Consider the following 20,437-nt stretch of genomic DNA (forward strand, 5'->3'; position numbering starts at 1 on the left):
ATGCCAATAAAGCCCTTTGAATTGAATTGAATTGATTCTACAATATACAATTTAGGCATTTTAGCAGACGCTCTTAATCCAGAGCGACAATAACAAAAGCATGGCATACATCACATATATAAAAAGTAGTTATCATGAATCATGCGTAAACTAAGAACGTAACAGTGGAGTATCTATGTAAACTATACATACTATAGCCTACTATATTATACATTATACATGTGTAGGCTACTATAAAGTGCTATGACTAGTATAAAATGCATTTCTAGTGCTGTCTACGTAACAAGCTATAAGTCTGTTTAAAATACTATCTAAGTCTACATAAAGTGCTATCTAAGGGGCTAGGCTAGGGCAAGTTCTACGGGCCATAGTGGAGTCTGAAGAGGTGGGTTTTCAGACTACGGCGGAAGATTGGGAGTGAGGCTGCAGTTCTGACTGTGATGGGAAGTGCATTCCATAGTTTTGGAGCCAGAAGGGAGAAGAGTTTGGAGTGTTGTCCAGGCGTTTTTAGTGAAGGTACCTCCAGCTTCCCTGCGTTGGCTGATCTGATCTGATCTGATTCTCAAACCTTTTCATGTCAAGGACCCCCAAATTTATATTTATATGGCCAAGGACCCCCCACATTTATATTTATATGGCCAAGGACCCCCCACATTTATATGGCCAAGGACCCCCCACATTTATATTTATATGGCCAAGGACCCCCCACATTTATATTAATATGGCCAAGGACCCCCATCTGAAAATAATGGACTCCCAGAAGAGAAGATTTGCGTTAAATTAAACATAAGCCAACATAGGAATATAAGCTAAATGGTTAAAAGTGGCTAAGTGGTTAAAATTATTGTGAATTGTGATGCATTCATGCTATTAACTAATTTTGCTGGGGACCCCCTATAGCTCTGGTCCATAGCTCTAATGATGATTGATTCTGATTCTGATTCTAATGCCAATTCATTAGAGCTATGGACCCCTTGAAATTGAACCCCTCCCCCCCCCCGGACCCCCCACTGCATCAGACGGTGGATGGATGTGTATTGATGTAAAGTAGTATGGCTAAAACCAGGAGCTGAAGCTGTGATGCATTTCATTGGACCCCCAGCGCGGCCTGTCTCGTGCAGGTGGCTGGGCTCGACCAATGGCAGAGGGGAGCGCGTGCGGCGCGGCCACGCCCACAAGCGAAAGCCAATAAAAATGCACAGCGCGAGAGAAAGAAAAGTCACAACAGAGACTAGAGTCACAGCTGACTTTATAACACAATCTGCGAATCTATTTAGCAAGAGGCCAACTCTGAGAACTATCAAGTAGTCGCTCAGTCACAATTAAGCCAACCCATGCAGAACAGCATTTAGAAACGGATCAGAATTTTACGAACGGAAAACAGGATATTCAGATTGGATTTATAACCTTTACTGTCTTTATTTAATACCACCCGTTTTTACTTTTTTTTTTCAATTGTTCACATTGCAAGTGTACACTGCAGCCTTCAGTATGACTGTGGAACAAGTGACTGGATGCATCACCACCGACAAAAAGTGAGTAATGAATGATATAATCAGTGTTGCATTTGCAGAGATGCATTGAGGAGATGTGTGTTAAAGCTAATTTATTAATTATAGGCTATACTTAGTTAATTCTAACGGTTATAACATTAAAATAAAACACCAAATGGGTTGGAGACTTAATTGGAGTCATCCTTTCAACCCAACATCACAGCTTACACACATAGGATACATTTTAAAGCATTTGTTTAAAAAAAACCAAAAAACGTTTTATATTGCTATCCTTACTATGCATGGGTTCTTGGGGGAGGGGCTCCAGGGGGTCCCCAGCTAAACCATTGATAGTTATATATATATATATATATATATATATATATATATATATATATATAGGATTCTAGAACCCAGCTAACTGCACTCTTCTACAGGGTCTGTAACTCTGAGAGCATACAAATAAAACCAAATGGATCTGTAAGAGGGACAATTAAGGGTCCATTTGGTTCCATGTGTACACTCTCAGAGTTATGGGGGTCTGTGGCCCTAATTTTGATTGATTGAATACTTTATTAACATGTTTGCAAATAGTACACAACGGTGCGATTATACAATGACGTTAAACGGATAACACAAAACGCCCTATTAAGGGCTTGAACCATTGTGGTCCTGTGTATTCAATTCATTGATGCATATCAAACCCTCCCTGGAAGGAAAGTTACCAGGGACCCCCTGCTGAATGTAGGTGACATGTCTAACGTGTTGTGTTGTTGTGTTGTGTGTTCAGGATGGACTCAGTGAGCGAGGCTGTGGAGGAGCTGCTGAAATCTGCTCAAAAACACAACTGCCTGACTGTTGGAGTGTACGAGTCTGCCAAGCTCATGATGAATATGTAAGTACAGTACCAGGCCAGCACACACGCATGTACATCAGATCATGTGGATCAGTGGTTTTCAACCACAAGGTGGTCCGTGGACCACTGGTGGTCCCTGACCATGCGTTTAGTAATGTATAGGAAAGTGAAAATGTATTTTCTTCCATGGAAAAGTGGTGACAGTGGTTATCAAGGCCCTTCTGCATTTGAGCCACGGAAAACCACCATTTGATGACATTTAGCCTCTCCGACCCAAAACTTTGAATGTTTTGTTGTCGTTGGATAATAGTTTGTCCACAATTCCATTCTGTATTGATGTTGGTACCATAGGAGAGATAACAGGCAAACGTTGAAATTCACAAGAAGTTTCGTCAGTTGTCAGTTACTGGAAAGTCAGAGGTCAAGACATTCCACAGAAAAGGGGGTTAGAATCTCAAGAAGGGGAAGTGGACCAGATTGCCTCATTGGGTCATCATTATTAGGAAATAGCTAAAACGAATGCTTTATTAAAAAAAAGGAAAGTATTTAGTCCTATCTTTAAAGCTTCAACAGACTATGGAGCTCTTTATTGGTCCGGGGGTGAGTTCCACAGTCGAGGGGCGGCTGAGCAGAAAGCCATGAATGTGTATATATGGACGGTCCACCACGGCTTACACAACTGACTGACTGACTGGTGCTCGAGTCATGTTTCTAACGAAGTGCTGTTGTTGTTATTGTTGTACAGAGATCCGGACAGCGTGCTCCTGTGCATCCTGGCGATGGACGAGGAGGACGAGGGTGACATCGCCCTGCAGATCCACTTCACCCTCATCCAGGCCTTCTGCTACGAGAACACCACCGACATCCTCAGGGTGTCCGGCCTGACGCGTCTGGAGCAGCTGCTGCTCGTGAAGAAGCAGCCCGGCGCCAACGACAACCAGCCCAGAGACCTTCACTGCCTCCTGGTCACGGTACGTCCCCATAACGTCAGCATGCATTATAGTTCTCAGTCGCCACGACTGATTTCAGTCATTAAGGATTCCATAGAAGCCACAAGCGAGCGTGTCTTCTGTGAACGCACGCTGCTGCGCAACCAAAAATAGCAGATTCTTCCAGAAACATGAATGGTCTCAGAAATGTCATGGTTTCTTCAGCTGGTCGGCCTGCCCTAAAATAGTCTTGAGATTTTATTTTTGCTTTATTCCATGCCTCAGACCTCTGTTAGAAGATTATTATCTGATTTCTGGAATTTATAAGTGGTTAATGGCTTGATTTTGATGCTTTTGTGTGACGCTGATCAAAGTAGGGCATTACTTTACAAGACAAGAGATTTCTTAGTACACTATCTTACTGTTCATTCACCTGCCTCATGTATTCACGTGCAATGTCTCACAATGTTTACACATCCACCAATACCAGAAGGGATGTTTATGTATTGTTTTTTATCTTATTTCCACAGAGCTCCCAGTGTCAGAGAGAGGACCCCCAGCAGCAGGCTCTTCTCCAGTCCATCAGTAAATACTGCGAAGAGAGTCGCAGCCAGGAGCAGTGGGTTCCATACCTCGCCCTGCAGCAGGAGACCAGCAGCCAGGACATCTCTGGGAAAGACACTGACACTGAGGCGGAACACCACAACAACAACAACAACAACTCCGGCACTTTAAAAGCTCATGTCAACGAAAAAACCGTCCCCAGCGCTGGTCTGTCTGTCTGTCTGAGCGTCAGTTGAGCGGCCCCTATACTGTACTATACTCCCGCAGAGCGTTGGGATGCACGTATAGTACAGCCATTTTGAATGGATTGTGGAAGAATTTCCGACAGATTCAACTTGATCACTGCCTCGCCAGGAGATAGCATGTCTACCGAAGTGTGTTGGGCGTTTCGGAAACGCAAAAATGGCAGGAAATCTGCGTTGAGGTGTAGTAAACCTGAACGAACACCTATATGCTGCCATCGGCCGCCACAAGAGACGCATCGGGCGTCAGCCCTGTATGGTCTTACTTCCCCCCCATCAGGAGGAGGAGGAGGAGGATGTCGTTTGGGGCGGTTTTCCTCCAGGCTGCTACAGTTTCGCTGCTGGAGGTTCCTCGTAGCATTGTGGAGAAACAGGAACGACTGGTGGGTGTGGGTCTCATTCCTGCTGGATGAGGACTGGATGGGTGGGTGGGTGGGTGGGTGGGTGTGGGTGGAGGGTGTTATTCTAGGACTGCAGAGGACTGGGTGGGTGAAGGGTGTTATTATTAAGAGTGAGAACTTTCCCCACATTGCACAGTGTTGTTGGGGGATGTATGTATTTGGTTAAAATGGGTAGGTTTAAAAAAAGGCAAAAGCATGCTCTGTTGCACTGGCCTAAAAGTGGGTCCTCTAAAACTGCTTCAACTTCTGAGAATGTGTTTGGTTCATTAGCCACCAGGTTGGGGTATGTATGTATGTATGTATGTATGTATGTATGTATGTATGTATGTATGTATGTATGTATGTATGTATGGGCAACAGCTCAAAACCTCTGCCACCTCTTCTTTGTGAGAAGACATTTTCATATGTATCATATGCGTTGCTGTTTCACTTTATTTTCTATGAAATAATGCAGATATATATTCGTTTTTTGACACTGTCCTGTTTGTTTTCAATGACACCTTTTTAAATGTGACAATCTTTGTGCAATATATTTGATATGAAATGATATGAAATGCTTTTGACTTTTGAATGAAAGGTACTTTTGTTTCATGTACTACTGGTTTACAATGATATTCCTCGCTGCCTTTCAACATGATTATGCCACTTTGTGTGCAATATAAATGTGGGTACATTTACAATGCTACCTCTATTTTAACATTTTAATAAAGTCATGATTTTTATATACATTGTGTACAATATTCTATTCATTCCATTCCGACTGCTTATATTAGAATGTCATGTTGCCTGTTGTTCATTCGTTGGAGCAGGGTAAGAAATGCTACTGCAAGTAGAATTGGTACAATATATAGTAAGCTAGGGGGGTTTAGGATATGGGTAACTAGAATGTTAATCATCATGATTTAGCGAGCATTATTGTAGAAATGTAGAAAGTTTGCAAACTGCAAAACAAATGTTACTTACTGTATATGAAGAAATGTCACAAACAAGGTATGCTTTACAGCAAGGGGTGCCCAAAAGGTAGATGTGCAGGTATTTCACATGACATGCCCCTAGCCTAAAGAATATTGAATTAAAATATATAAAAAAAAAATATATATATATATTTTTTGCATCTGCCTTGAATTAAAATGACTTGATTGATAAACATCAAAAAAGGCCTGTCAGCTCAAACCCACAATGCAATCTTATATTTTCAAGAGTGTTGCTGTGCACAAACGTCGGTAGCATTACAAATTAAATACAAAAAACCCTACCTATTCCATGACATATTTAGACTATTTTCAGCAATGGTATTCGGTGGGTTGATCTGGTCATTTTGAAAGCAGCTCTCATGACAAAAGAAAAGCGGGGCACCCCTGCTTTACAGGTTACTATAAAAAAATAAAATGCTAAAATAAAGTTGAATTAAAGTGTCAACAGGGGACGAATTAACCGCTATAGGCTGATTTAGTAAAAAAAAGAAGAAAAATAAAAGCTGGCGATGCGAGGGTTTGTTAGGTTTAGGAGTGTCATGTGATTGGACACACCTGTTGGCTCTCTTGGACACACCTAATTCTAACACAGCATTTGTTAATTTGATCAGCTGCAGCTGTGCTGCTTACTTAGCTGTGCTGCCATGTGTTTTCATCTGCTGTAGTTTCTCAAAATCAGCCCGGTCGGAACTTGCCCCCCCCTACCCCTCCTCTAACCACAATCGAACCCTAGTAGTGTCCCTATTTTGGGGGCAAACATTCTGTAAAAATTAGCAGCGTGGGGCAGCCGTAACTCACTTTTTTGTCATTTTCTTGTATCATCTTTTGACCAAAATTGAACACAACCAATGAAGGGCCCCAGGAGCCCTTGTCAGGGACTCAAATCCAGTATCGTGCGGTCCAGTTTCCCCCGAAGGGCCCCTGAGAGCCAATTAAGGGCCCCTGGGCCACGGCCCCACCGGCCCAATGGCTAATTTTGCCCTGCCGTAACTGAATGGTTAGTGAGCCAGCCTACCGCTCCTCTGTGAGCAGCACTCAGCTGGTTGAAGATGTCCATTTCGGACTAGAAGGCTTTCTTACCTTTATTTGTAGTTGTTACATCCCCACCAAAGAGGTCCAGGTGTTATTTTGCTAATTCTAATTCAGTCAGGACAACTCAAGAATGGATGGAATAGATATTTATTGATTATAAATGAGCATGTTTATTATGGTTTGGTGATGAATTGGATCTGCTTTTTAGGTACTCGGATCAAGCGCATCAGTCTCGGCCATATGGACTCCGAATCCCCCGTACCTAAACAACAGTAGATCCAAAATGACAGGTGGTAGCTGGGGAGGAGGAGGGTGAGATAGGTTGCAGCAGAGCAAGCAAGCAGGAGGAGGAGTGCAATCCTTCCATTTTATGTAGCCGGTATGAAGATGGAGTGAGTGTGTGATTGGCTGAGTGAATCATGTCGATGAGAGCGTGATGCTGAGGCGGCCCAATTGGCGGTCCGGCAGCGACTGCACTGAGGTTTCCTGGCTGAACTTGCTCCGTGCATGTCTGAGACAGACAGGCGCGATGCTCACGTGTCCTTGAGCAAGACTCCGAACCTGTAATTGCTCCCGACGTGCAGGTTGGTGCCTTGCGTGGTTTCCTCCGCCATCGGTGTATCAATGGGTGAATGTAATGCACAATGCTTTAGGATAAAAGCGTTATATGAATGCAACATTTTCCATAATGGTAGACTTACACCACTGGATACAACTCTTATCAAAAGTGGGTCTTCTGTGTGCCCTGGAGCACATCAAACGAAACGTGCAAATGTTTGGTCCGACGTACAACGGGGTCTGCTTATGATTCTGAACATCCCATTGTTCCGACCGTTTACGTTGGGGTTAGGGATGGGGTTAGTTATAACAGGGACAGTGGTTTTCAACCTCATCAAGGCCCATTATTTTTTCTTTGGCATTTGAGCCACGGACCACATACAGTACCACTTATTTAGCCTGTCAGACGCAAAACTTAATATTCACAATTCCATGACAATTCCATGTGGTGTTGAAACAATGTTGGTACCAATGTTTGCCTGTTATCTCTCCTAATGGTACGGTAATGGTACCCCTAATTGATCCCAATGTGCTGGTTGGTGCCTTGCATGGTTTCCTCTGCCATCGGTGTGTGAATGTGTGTGTGAATGGGTGAATGTAATGCACAAGCTATGTAAAGGGCGATATATAAATGCACCATTTACCAAGCCAGGAGGGGAACTTGAAATGAAAAGGTTTGAGAACTAAACTGGTGCTACAGACAGTAGAGAGGGACACAAGGAGCACCGCCCCGGGGCCATGCAGGGGGAGACCTGCCGGTGTGAGTATTTCGGGTGTTCGGGTTTCGGGTCAGTAAGTGGTTCAGCAGCATCGTAATATATTATGTTATCTGTATAGCGGTGCAGCAGGTTGTGTTGCTGCACAGGTTTGTCAGGGCATCGTGTTGTGTCTCCTCACCCTAAACAGCTTTACAATGATTTATACTCTTAACAAGCTAATTGTCACGGACGTTTGTGTCTTCTTGTTGAGTAACCTCACGTCACCATGGGCTTTCCACCTCGGAGGAAAGCCTGGCCTGTGTTACAAAAGTGCTGTGTGAACCGGTCTGGAACGGATGATATCGTTACGTCATGTTGTGGTATTGTTTTGTAGTCGTCAGGCAGGAACCATCATCTGGAACTTCCTTTTCCCCTGGACTAATAACAATAAAAGCTCTCGTAGCCTGCGGCTTTTATTGAGAAAAATCGGTTTGAGGGGAAAGGAAGTTGCGGATGACTGATGACTACAAAACAACTACAACACAACTCAAACTTTATTTACGGGGCCAGTTTCGAATTGCAGCCGTCCGTAGATGTGCCCTTAGAGAGCGGTTTTGAAGGAGTCAAGGGATTCACATTTCTTAATGGCTACGAGCTTGTAGATCTGCTATTTTTGAAAAATCATGAAAATGTCGTGCAAATCTTTGAATATATATTCTTTCAGAGCGAACGTTTTTAACTCAAATCTTTGCTACTGGGGGGTCCCTGGAACAACATATCTTCTGATGGGGGTCGGCGTCCAATTACATATATTTTTGGGGGTCCTTGACATGAAATTGTTTGAGAACGACTGACATAGAAACATGGGTTTTTCAGAATATTGTCTATTTAGAAGACTTTTTTTTTTAGAATCGTCCTCAGGTCTAAATGTTAATTAACACAGTGGTTCTCAAACTGTTCAGGCTGCAACCATATTTAGCAGAATAGACTAGAACTTGTAGATTGTCTATTGTCAAATAGACTAAGTATAAAATATGGCTTAATTGGTTGATAGATGTTTTTACAACATAATCTAAACGTTATACATATATCTAAGTATAACGTGTAACTAAAGTTTCCAAATTATTGTAGTATAGACTAGAGTTAAATATAGTATTTGCCTATGAGATGTAGTGGAGTACAAGTGTTAAGCAGTGAAAAATGGACCATTAAAAGTACCTCAAAATGTCACTCCAGTAGCCTTACGCCCTACACCTTCAGCATGCCAGTAAATTATGTACTTAGCTACTTTAACACCACCGAATATGGTGTGTTTATCACGCAATAATCACTCTCTCTACATGGATTCAGGGGTGAGGGAGCAATCTGTTATCTTATCTCTTGCATCCAACTGGCGGCATCCTTCTGTGAATGCTAAACATATACACATGGCCACTGATATCAAAGCCACCTTCAGTCAGCAGCACCAAACCTTAACCAGCTCACAGTTTGTCAAGGAAGGACGCCACAGTTTTCTGTGACATGCCTGCCTAGCTGTCACAGTGTCACTCTAGCTGCCACCACCATCACCTCCCCATCCCTTTAGAGTCATGAATGAGACGCTGTAGCCCTCCTGCGGTGGGAAGCCAACGAGGTACTTAACTTACTGTTTGTATTGTGTTTGTCGCGGAGAAAATGATCATGAGCTTGGATTGCGATCTCTGAGTGAATGATAAAAACGCAGTTCAGAATTACAGCAGCGACACGTTTTGCCCCAAAGGCCTCGATCCTTCACACCAAATTATGATAAGGTACAGGTACCTGTACCTGCTTTGTGCCCCACGCTTCTCCACTTCATGGCCAACGCATCACAGTGCATTCAAAAACACATCAGGCATCCATCCATCCATCCATCCATCTATCTTCAACCGCTTATCTGTAGTCGGGTCGCGGGGGCAAACAGCTCCACCAGAGTGCTCCAAACTTCCCTCTCAAGACCAACATTGCTGACTTCCTCCTGGGGGATCCCGAGACGTTCCAACTTAAGGCCAGTGAGTCGATGTATTTGGAGGAAATATGCAGGCATATCAAATCAATTTACATCAAATCAATCAAATGTTATACTGTCACAACACAAATACAATGGCAAAAAGAGAGGTGAAAGTCTTACATGGAGGCTTTCACGGTTGCAGTTTAAAACGGTAAAAAAATGAATTAAAATCAGAAGCAACTTTATTGTTGCAAACCTCGCTGGTTTGCAGATGTAAATAAATGGTTGAAATTCATCTTTTAGTTTAGCTCCATCATAAAACACAACGTAATTAATGGGATCATAAAAAGCCTGAACAACATGTTTAGATCAGTGTCACGTAGATAGAAAATGTAAAACATGACATTCAATATAATGTAAATCAATAAAAGGCAAAGGTGACAGGCTTGGGTTTTGGCAGTTGAGAGATAAAGTGGGTGCATGTCATATTCCTACTGGGAAAGAAAATGCACAACAATGATATAATACTTTTAGTGACAGATTTATCCCATTCTGGACGGGAACCCCTGTTTGTGTTTTAAGCATTATGTTATGCTTCATTTATTGAAAAATAGCAGATCTACAAGCTCGTAGGTCTGCTATTTTTGAAAATTCGTGAAAATGTGTCGCACATCTTTGAATATATATTCTTTCAGAGCGAACGTTTTTTAACTCAAATGCTTGTTTCTGGGGGGGTCCCTGGAACAACATATTTTGAGAATGGGGTCTGGGGCCAAATACAGATAATTCTGGGGGATCCTTGGCATGAAAATGTCTGAGAACGACTGACATAGAAACATAGGCATAGTATAATATATATGTATAGTTTACAGTCATTATATATAGATATGTTCTAGTTAGGTTCTTAGATTATGCATGTTTCTTGATAAATGCTTTTTATATATGTGATGTATTCCCATGCTTTTTGTTCTTGCTTAATGTAAGTCGCTCTGGATTAAGAGCGTCTGCTAAATGCCTAAATTGTAAATTGTAAATTGTATAGGGTTTTTCAGAAAACTGTCAGGATTTAGAAGACATTATTTTGTAGAATCGTCCTGCAGAAGAAAAACAAGAAAGAAAAAACAACCCAGTAGTGTTTTGCAGAGGAAGAAGGCATCACCTCTGCTGCATCGTCCACTCTCACACTTCCATTCAGAGTCAAATGTAAAGCTCACACCAAAGCAATTAAAGTACTTCCTCAGCAGTCTGCTCAACAACCTGCCTCTCATCTGAAGGGGAAATGCCTCATGATGTTTATTAAGTGTTTCTTTCAAGCCTTCATTTGTTTTGTTAGAGAGTCACTCTCTGGGAGCGTATTGGCCTTGATCACACTGACGTATTGGCCTTGATCACACTGCTGCTGCTGCTGCGTATTGGCCTTGATCACACAGCTAGTTTGTTGATTCTGTCAGCACATTTTTATTTAAGTTTTTAGTCTTAGAATAAAATTCCATTTGGTTTTTTTTGTCATTATTTTAGTCATCTGAAATGTTTTAGTTTTTAGTCTAGTTTTAGTTAGCAAAGCAAAGCAAAGTTACTATATTTACCCAGGGTAACTGGACTAAGCATCAGATACTTGTTTACAGCCAGGCCCTGCTCATAGAACATTTCATGGTAGTGGTTCAATGCCTTGCTCAAGGGCACTTCAGCGGTGGTAATTTTAACGTGCCGGTCCGGGGATACTGGCGACCTTCCGGTATCAAGACCGCTCCGCAAACCGTTCGGCCACCGCTGCCACAAGTTGACTATAGATACTAGAGATGTCCCGATACTGTATCGGTATCGGGAAAAGTATCGGATCGGCCCTTATTTGTCATATCGGTATCGGTGAATATGCCAGTCTAACCACAGATCCGTCACAGGGGTAAGGGGTTGACACTATGGCAGGTAAATAAAATGTTGGGACATGTGGAGTTTGCTTTGGAGTTGCCCAAACTGCAAGTGCATGTTTGCGTGAGGAGTCTGCTATAAACACAACATGAGATATATAGCTAGATAGCTATAAACACAACATGAGATCACGACACTGGTATCGGTATTCTGTATCGGTATCGACTAACACAGAAATTGAGGTATCAGGATCGGATCGGAAGCGAGAAAAGTGTATCGGGACATCCCTAATAAATACCATGAGATTTTAGTTGACTAAATCTACAGTTGATTTAATCGACTGAAATGGATTCTGGCTGGTCTTATACTTGAAATGCCTGATTTATACTCGGTGTATATATGTGTGTGTGTGTGTGTGTGTGCGCCTCACAGTGTGAGGCTTGTAGTTCGGCTATTTCCACGATATGTGTCAGTGGAACGAGTGGAGTCAAATGAAATGTAATGCCTACAATTCCAAATGCTGCTTGTCAGGGTTTGGACACACACACACACACACACACACACACACACACACACACACACACACACACACACACACACACACACACACACACACACACACACACACACACACACACACACACACACACACACACACACACACACACACACACACACTTCAGTTCAAAGGGCTTTATTGGCATGAGAAAACATACGTTTACATTGCCAAAGCAGAAAGCACAATACAACAATACAGCAATACAATCAAAACAAAAAATATGTACGTCAGAATCTTCAATAGATCAATTTCTATATTGTACCAAGATCACTGGATGCAGGTATAGTGCAGGAATATACACAATGATTAGTCTTTAGGGTGGGTGTTTGATATCCTTCTCCTATCACCAGTTCATGATTATTTTGGGGGTTGCGGCCCGGAAGAATTTTGGAACTACTCTTGACACAAGGGGTGTGTTGAGTGACCCTGTGTGTCCAGCTAATAGCTGCATGGATGGGTTCCACACCCACAGATAGAATCATCACCTCCCTCTCTAGTTCCAGTAGCCTGTTTGACCAAATACTGTATATACACGTAGTAGTTCTCTGATTGCTCCCAGCTATAGACATGTAAATGAGTCCAGGCTACTAATGGGAGTTGTCTCGTTCTCGTTCTCAGAGCTGGTTATCTCTTATATGGGCTTCATTAGCATCGCAATTATAGGCTACTAAACTGAAACTACATGTTTGGAGGGGAGGGGGCATTTTAGTTAGGCTTTAATGACTAACTAACTGAAACTGTATTATGTGTTGTTTTACTAAATTAACCCAAAACTAACTAAAAACCATCGATACAATGTCCCTATGTCAGGCCTAGGGGCGACTCACACGGTCGCAACAGATTGATGTATGCTTGTTGTATGAGATGTATAGCTGATGCAAGCTCGCAATGCATTTCCAATGGGAGTCACATGGTTTGACACAACATTTGTGTTGTATGAGGGGGAGGGGGGAAGTCGAAACACAGCCGAAAGCCATACAACAGCTTGTAGTCCAAAATGTTGTATCAAACCATGTGACTTCCATTGGAAATGCATTGGGGCGGCCATGACACTTACATCTTGCTTACATCTAGCATGCATCAATGTTGTATGCTAAATCGAAAGGTGTGAGTGAGGCCCTACATATAGTCTGTACATATCAGTACATATCAGACATATCTTCTCCCTTCTGGCTCCAAAACTGTGGAATGCACTTCCTGTTGCAGTCAGAACTGCAGCATCACTCCCAATCTTCCGCCGTAGTCTGAAAACCCACCGTTTCAGACTCCATCATGGCCCATAGCACTTACCCTACCCCCTTAGATAGCATTTCTGTAGACTTAGATATTATTTGATACAGACTTATAGCATGTTATGTAGACAGCACTATAATTGCATTGTATGTAGTCATAGCACATCATAGTACATATGTATAGTATAGCATATATGTATAGTTTATATGTATAGTTTCATTATATAGATATTCCACTGTTACGTTCTTAGCTTACGAAACGGGTCTTTCAGATTTCTCAGACTCCATCCTGATTGGCTAAGATTGGCCACACATCGTGTGATTTCCGTGAAATTGTGCACGCACATTCCCACTAGGCCGAGGAAGAAATGCCACATGAACATTTTCAACTCAGCCTCATGGTGGTGCTATAACTGGCCGAAAAGTGTTTTTACCTCTAACTGCAAGGATCTGTGGATAACTTTGTATGCCAACTCCCTAGAGGCCAAGGAAAAACCTTTGCCTGGAATTTTTCACATCTGCTCTTTATAGCGCCACCAGGAGGCCGACATATGTAAAACACATTTTCTAATATTACTCCTTCAGATTTGATCCAAATTTCACGCAAATCGGTACACATGCTCTCCATAGTCATGTGATCAAGACGGGGTTGTTTGGCTACGATTAAACTTTTCAGGAGTAGCCCGCATTGTACAATATTGCTCCTAAACATTTTGCCAAACATCACACACACACTCCTGTCCTCCTGGTGGAGACCTGTGCCCAGAAGGGCACTTTTTCTAGTTTGCCATGTTTTACTATTTTGAAAAACATTTTAAAATAGTTCAACTAGCCGATCTACATCTACACGTTGTGAGCTTGTAGATCAGCTAGTTGAACTATTTTAAAAGGTTTTTTAAAATAGTAAAAAAAAATGGCAAATAAGTTTAGGGATAAGGGTTAAGCCAAGGGGTGGCGCAAGATGGAGCCCCAGCCCCCCAATGCCAGTTGTTTCACCCTGTCCTCCACCCTGAGCCATAATGAGCAGATGTTTAACAGGTGAGTTCTGGGTGAGCTAGAGGCCAGTTGTAACCTGACCAGTTTGTTTCGAGAGATCTGAAGCATTGTTTTTAATGCCTTTGAGGTGCTAAAGTACCATGAGTTACAGACAATATCGCCGAAATGACATTGGATTACATAGATGCATATTTGTCTATGTTCGTCTTACACAAACATTAAATTACCATTGATATTGAATGGAGAATTTACATCATATGTGGACAGGGAAATCGGCTATTTTCGACCTAGACAAACATTAAATTCCCATTGACAATAAATGGAGGATTTACATCATATCGGACGAGCAAATCTGTATTTTTGTCCTATACACAATTAAATTCCCATTGAAAATAAATGGAAAATGTACGTATGAATGTGTCTTAGCAAATAAGCATGGTGTCTATTTTACGTCATGATGATGTACGATGATAAGAGCGCCCCTCAGCCCTCACTTCACACGGATGTGTGATTTATTTTTATTTTTATTTTATATCATGCTGTTTCAACATTTTATGTTCTTTTTTTTTAATGTTTTTTGTGGCTTTCACCTTTATTTTATATTTTTTTAAGGGGGGACAGGCTGCTGACAGGAAATGGGGGAGTGAGTTTGGGGGGGGTGACATGGCCGTCGGGATCGGGAGTCGAACCCGCGGCACACTGCCAGACTTGGACTACCGGCCAAGGTGCCTGGACCGCTGAGCCACGGCCCAGGCCACCATTTTATGTTCTTATTGTGCATGTCCTAACAGCGGTAATTTATTTTATATTTGGTATTATCGTTATTTTTCTTGCAGGGTTAGAAGTGTCAATCTAGCAGAGGATGTGGCACTCCCTCACACACAGCAGGGGACGACACCACGCCACGCCACACACACACACACACACACACACACACACACACACACACACACACACACACACACACACACACACACACACACACACACACACACACACACACACACACACACACACACACACACACACACACACACACAGCAGGGGAACGACACCACACCACAACACAGGCTGTCAGCACCATCAATTAGGCCCAAGCAGAGTAAACATGGATCAGTCAATGTGTATTGACGTAAATGACACATTCAGTGTGAGTACAAATGGACGCCAATAGTTTAGCAGCAATTAATCGTGTAATTAATTAAGCTGTGTTTAACGTCTGGTGTTAAAACGTTGTAGGTTTGTTGCAACTAAATGACAAAGATATTCTAGCACAGCCTTAAAGGGGCATTCCACTCATTTTCAACATTTTACTATGTCATTAATATACCTTAGAGCTGCTGTGTGGAAATAATAAAAAAGTCCCCCCATTCTGTGTTTCCTAGAACTGGAGGTCTGAAAAAAATCATTAACATGGTGAATCACATCTCGATGACATCATACAGATGTGATTCACCATGTATGTTAATGATTTTTTTTAATTCACTGGTCGTCAATGGATTCATCAAGCACGCACGCACGCACGCACGCACGCACCCACGCACGCACACAGGAACACAGGAACATGCATGATGTGTGTTAAAGGTTCGATTGATTAATACCCCACACAACCCCGCCTTTCAGACCCTCATGTCCTCCTGAAAAATCCCGTCATCATATAATCCTTATCACAAATATAGGCCTACAATTTAAATTATAATCCCCTCAAAAGAAATGAGTTAATTAAACTGGAGACGAGAAACGTCAGGATGTTTTGTCACTAAGGCAGTGGTTCTCAAACCAGTGGTCCGGGGACCACCAGTGGTCCTTGAGGGGGTTCCAGGTGGTCCCCAGTGGTCCGGGGGACCACCAGTGGTCCTTGAGGGGGTTCCAGGTGGTCCCCAGTGGTCCGGGGGACCACCAGTGGTCCTTGAGGGGGTTCCAGGTGGTCCCCAGTGGTCCGGGGGACCACCAGTGGTCCTTGAGGGGGTTCCAGGTGGTCCCCAGTGGTCCGGGGGACCACCAGGGGTCCTTGAGGGGGTTCCAGGTGGTCCCCAGTGGTCCGGGGGACCACCAGTGGTCCTTGAGGGGGTTCCAGGTGGTCCCCAGTGGTCCGGGGGACCACCAGTGGTCCTTGAGGGGGTTCCAGGTGGTCCCCAGTGGTCCGGGGGACCACCAGTGGTCCTTGAGGGGGTTCCAGGTGGTCCCCAGTGGTCCGGGGGACCACCAGTGGTCCTTGAGGGGGTTCCAGGTGGTCCCCAGCTAAATGACGGAGAGTTTGTAACCAAATGGACCCTTATAGAACGCTCTTTAAGTTACATTATTGTTAAACATCTACATTACTTAGTTTACAAGAAGTCTACATGATTCAACATTTGCCTGTTATCTCTCCTAATGGTACCAACATCAATGCAGCATGGATGGAATTGTGGACAAAAGCTTGTCCAACGACAACAAAATATTCTAACTTTTGTGTCTGAGAGGTTAAATGGCATCAAATGGTGGTTCCGTGGCTCAAATGCTGAATAAATAATGGACCTTGACACGAAAAAAGGGTTGAAAAGAGGGTTGAAAAGGGGTTCTTTAACCCCTTTTGGTGTTAGCATTATGTTGTGCTTTAGCTATTGAAAAATAGCAGATCTACAAGCTCATAGCGTGCCACCGAGTGGCGCGCTATGAGCTTGTAGGTCTGCTATTTTTGAAAAATCGAAGAACGACTGACATAGAAACATAGCTTTTTCAGAAAACTGTCAGGATGTAGAAGACATTTTTAGAATCTGATCTCAGGTCAAAATGGGTTAAAGTACCGTCCTGTGATGATTAAGGGCCTGGTGTTGTTTTGGAATAGAGTGGATTATAAATCCACTGTTTCACATTGATTGAGTGACAGTTAGTGACGTAATCAGAGCTCACAGTCAGCGTTGATTGATGCTCAGCTTTGATGAGAAAACAGCTCATCCATGGACTAAAGTAGGGGCTCGCAACCGGTGTTGTTTTTGACAAGAGCAGATTTTGATTTTGATTTGAGTCATAGTCTCTTGAATAGTTTTCATTTAGTTTTAGTCACATTTTAGTCACCTGGAATGTGCTATTAGTCTAGTTTTAGTTGACTAAATAGCGTAAGATTTTAGTTGACTAAATCTACAGTTCATTTAGTCGACTAAAATGTGTTTTGGCGGGCCTTGATGCCGTCGAAATGACAGATTTTACACTTGCTGAAAATAGTCGATCCACAAGCTCACAACGCGTTGCAGCAGCATGCAACCAAGTGTAATAAAATGACTTATACTGGATCTCTTGTCCACTAGTCCCTTCCTAACATTTTAGTCTAGTTTGTAGTTGTTGACGAAATTGTCAATATATTTAGTCTTAGTTTTAGTCATCTGTAGCCTAGTTTTCACACACACACACACACACACACACACACACACACACACACACACACACACACACACACACACACACACACACACACACACACACACACACACACACACACACACACACACACACACACACACACACACACACACACACACACACACACACACACACACACACACACACACACACACTTCTGTAACAGCTGACTGAACTGTGAGGAACTCCAGAAAGACAAAATAGAAAAAAGGATTTGTTCCACTGCAGGGGGCGCTACAGTACAGTCTAACTATTCTCAGCTCCCTCAGTTGATACATTTTCCCACGCCGTCGCCAGGCAACCAGATCTGACGGAGATCTGCACTCAGAGAATAGTCCAGTAAACGAAGTTAAAAAATTCACTGAGTTTGGAATAAATCGCTTTATTTTGTTTCTCAACTGATTCTGACAGGACATTAGGGGCTCAATTTTCGTCACCGCTAAACCCCTTATCCCTAAACTTCCTTGACTTTTTTTTTACTATTTTGAAAAACATTTTTGAATAGTTCAACCAGCCAATCTACATTGACACGCTGTGAGCTTGTAGACTGGCCATTTTAACTATTCAAAAATGTTTAGCAAAATAGCAAAAAAATGCAAAGAAGTTTAGGGATAAGGGGTTTTAGCGCTGGCGAAAATGGAGCCCTAGGTCTACTAGCCAGGATAAAAAAAAATCTACCCTAATCTGCTCACTGCAAATACCCTACATTTTCATTAATCCAAGATGCCACCATTGACCACCTATTATAAGGCAATATTTTCAAAATGTCATCATGCTTTAAGTAGCAGTGACGTGTCAAACTAGGGGGGGTTTTCATGATTCTGAATCCATTCCAAGCATTAGTTTTGCACAAAAAAACACACCTTGGGCTAAAAAACGGCCACATCACAAATGTGATGAGGTCAGCAAAAATTTGGGGGCATTTGGGTAAGTGGCTATGGCCACTTACTTACTTAAAGAAGCGGCCATTTAATTGGAAGGCATTTCCACACAGTTTAATCTTCTCACACGCCAACCACGTTGTTTTTCTTTAAATGGTCTATTACTTTCAATCTGTCTTTAGTGCTCCGATGGCCACTCTTAAACCCATTCTGGACGGGAACCCCCTTTTGGTGTTTTAAGCATTGTTATGCTTTAGCTATTGAAAAATAGCAGATCTACAAGCTCATAGCGCAGCACCGAGCACCGAGTGCCGCGCTACGAGCTTGTAGATCTGCTAGTTTTTGAAAAATCGTGAAAATGTGGTGCAAATCTTTGAATATATATATATTCTTTCAGAGCGAACGATTTTAACTCAAATCTTTGCTTCTGGGAGGTCCCTGGAATAACACATTTTCAGATGGGGGTCGACGGCCAATTACATATATTTTTGACTGACATAGAAACATGGATTTTCCAGAAAAGGATTTAGAAGACATTTGTAGAATCGTCCTCAGGGTCTAAATGGGTTAAGACGTCATTGGACTTGAACCCATGGCTACTCAAAGGCCTCACTCAGACCTTTACTGCATTGCTGTATGCTTGTTGTATGAATGCTGTGAGTGTCATGGCCGCCCCAATGCATTTCCAATGGAAGTCACATGGTTTGAGGACTACATTTTGGACTACAAGCTGTTGTATGGCTTTCGGCTGTGTTTCGACTGCGCCCCTCCCCCTCATACAACACAAGTGTTGTGTCAGACCATGTGACTCCCATTGGAAATGCATTGGGGCAAGCTGTGTCACACCCTTTGTATACAGCAAGCATACAGCAATCTTTGTAATTTTTTTAAATAGCAAAAGTATCACCTGCACCACCTTACATACAGCATGTCACGTGACGCGCAACTAAAGCCTGATTCATTCATACTTAGTTGCACGCTGGTTTTGCATGCCGTAAATAGCAGATATACAAGCTCACAAGCTTGTAGAGCTGCAATTTACCAAATTCTTTGATAAAGTTATTTGATTTGGGGGGTCTGTATACTAGGGCAAAAGGCACTGGGTTTGGTGAACTTATTTGAAGTTCAAAGCTAGGGAAGGAGTCAGTGGGTAGGATAGGACGTGTTTTAAAATGGTAGCTATAAAGGCCTGGGCCGTGGCTCAGCGGTCCAGGCACCTTGGCTGGTAATCCAGTCTGGCAGTGTGCCGCGGGCTCGACTCCCGATCCCGACGGCCTTTACTGCATGTCACTCCCCCATCTCTCTCCCCCATTTCCTGTCAGCCTACTGTCTGTCCCTCTATAAAAAATATAAAATAAAGGCGAAAGCCACAAAAAAAACATAAGCCTGTTTTGCCAGAGGTTCTGGGAGAGCAAAAAAAAATCACACCCATATGAAGTGAGTGGTGCAACTCCGTGTGGGGAGAACTTCCAGACCCACAGGAACGCGTCCAGCGTGCCGGCCCCGGTTCTGGTGAGCCGTCCTGTGTCCGAAACGGTCGAAAAATGACAGAGTTACCATGTGGGGGTTCCCGGAACATCCAGACCCCCAGGAACGTTCCCAGGGGGGGGGGACAGACCCAGGGACACACAAAGCTCCGTAATGGACTGGTTGCACCACTCATTCAGTGGGGCAAAGTGCAGTCAGAAGACTCCAGTCCCCATGCAGTGTGACACAGTGACACACTGAAATCAGCCCCTCCCCAGTTATTAGACTCCAGTCCCCATGCACTGTGACACAGTGACA

At 43.0% G+C, this 20,437-nt stretch overlaps 1 protein-coding gene across 1 annotated transcript; it reads left to right on the top strand.

Moving 5' to 3' along the window:
• Positions 1-1,229: 1,229 nt before the first annotated feature.
• On the top strand, positions 1,230-4,498 carry LOC306939764 (growth arrest and DNA damage-inducible protein GADD45 beta-like). Its single transcript, XM_079524454.1, has 4 exons — positions 1,230-1,535; positions 2,284-2,388; positions 3,095-3,320; positions 3,809-4,498. The coding sequence occupies exons 1-4, from the start codon at positions 1,492-1,494 to the stop codon at positions 4,076-4,078; spliced, it is 645 nt and encodes a 214-aa protein (XP_079380580.1). The 5' UTR covers positions 1,230-1,491; the 3' UTR covers positions 4,079-4,498.
• The last annotated feature ends 15,939 nt before the right edge of the window (positions 4,499-20,437 follow it).

The sequence above is a fragment of the Electrona antarctica genome (assembly GCF_951216825.1).
Source record: "Electrona antarctica genome assembly, chromosome: 16".
In the NCBI taxonomy this organism is placed as follows: domain Eukaryota; kingdom Metazoa; phylum Chordata; class Actinopteri; order Myctophiformes; family Myctophidae; genus Electrona; species Electrona antarctica.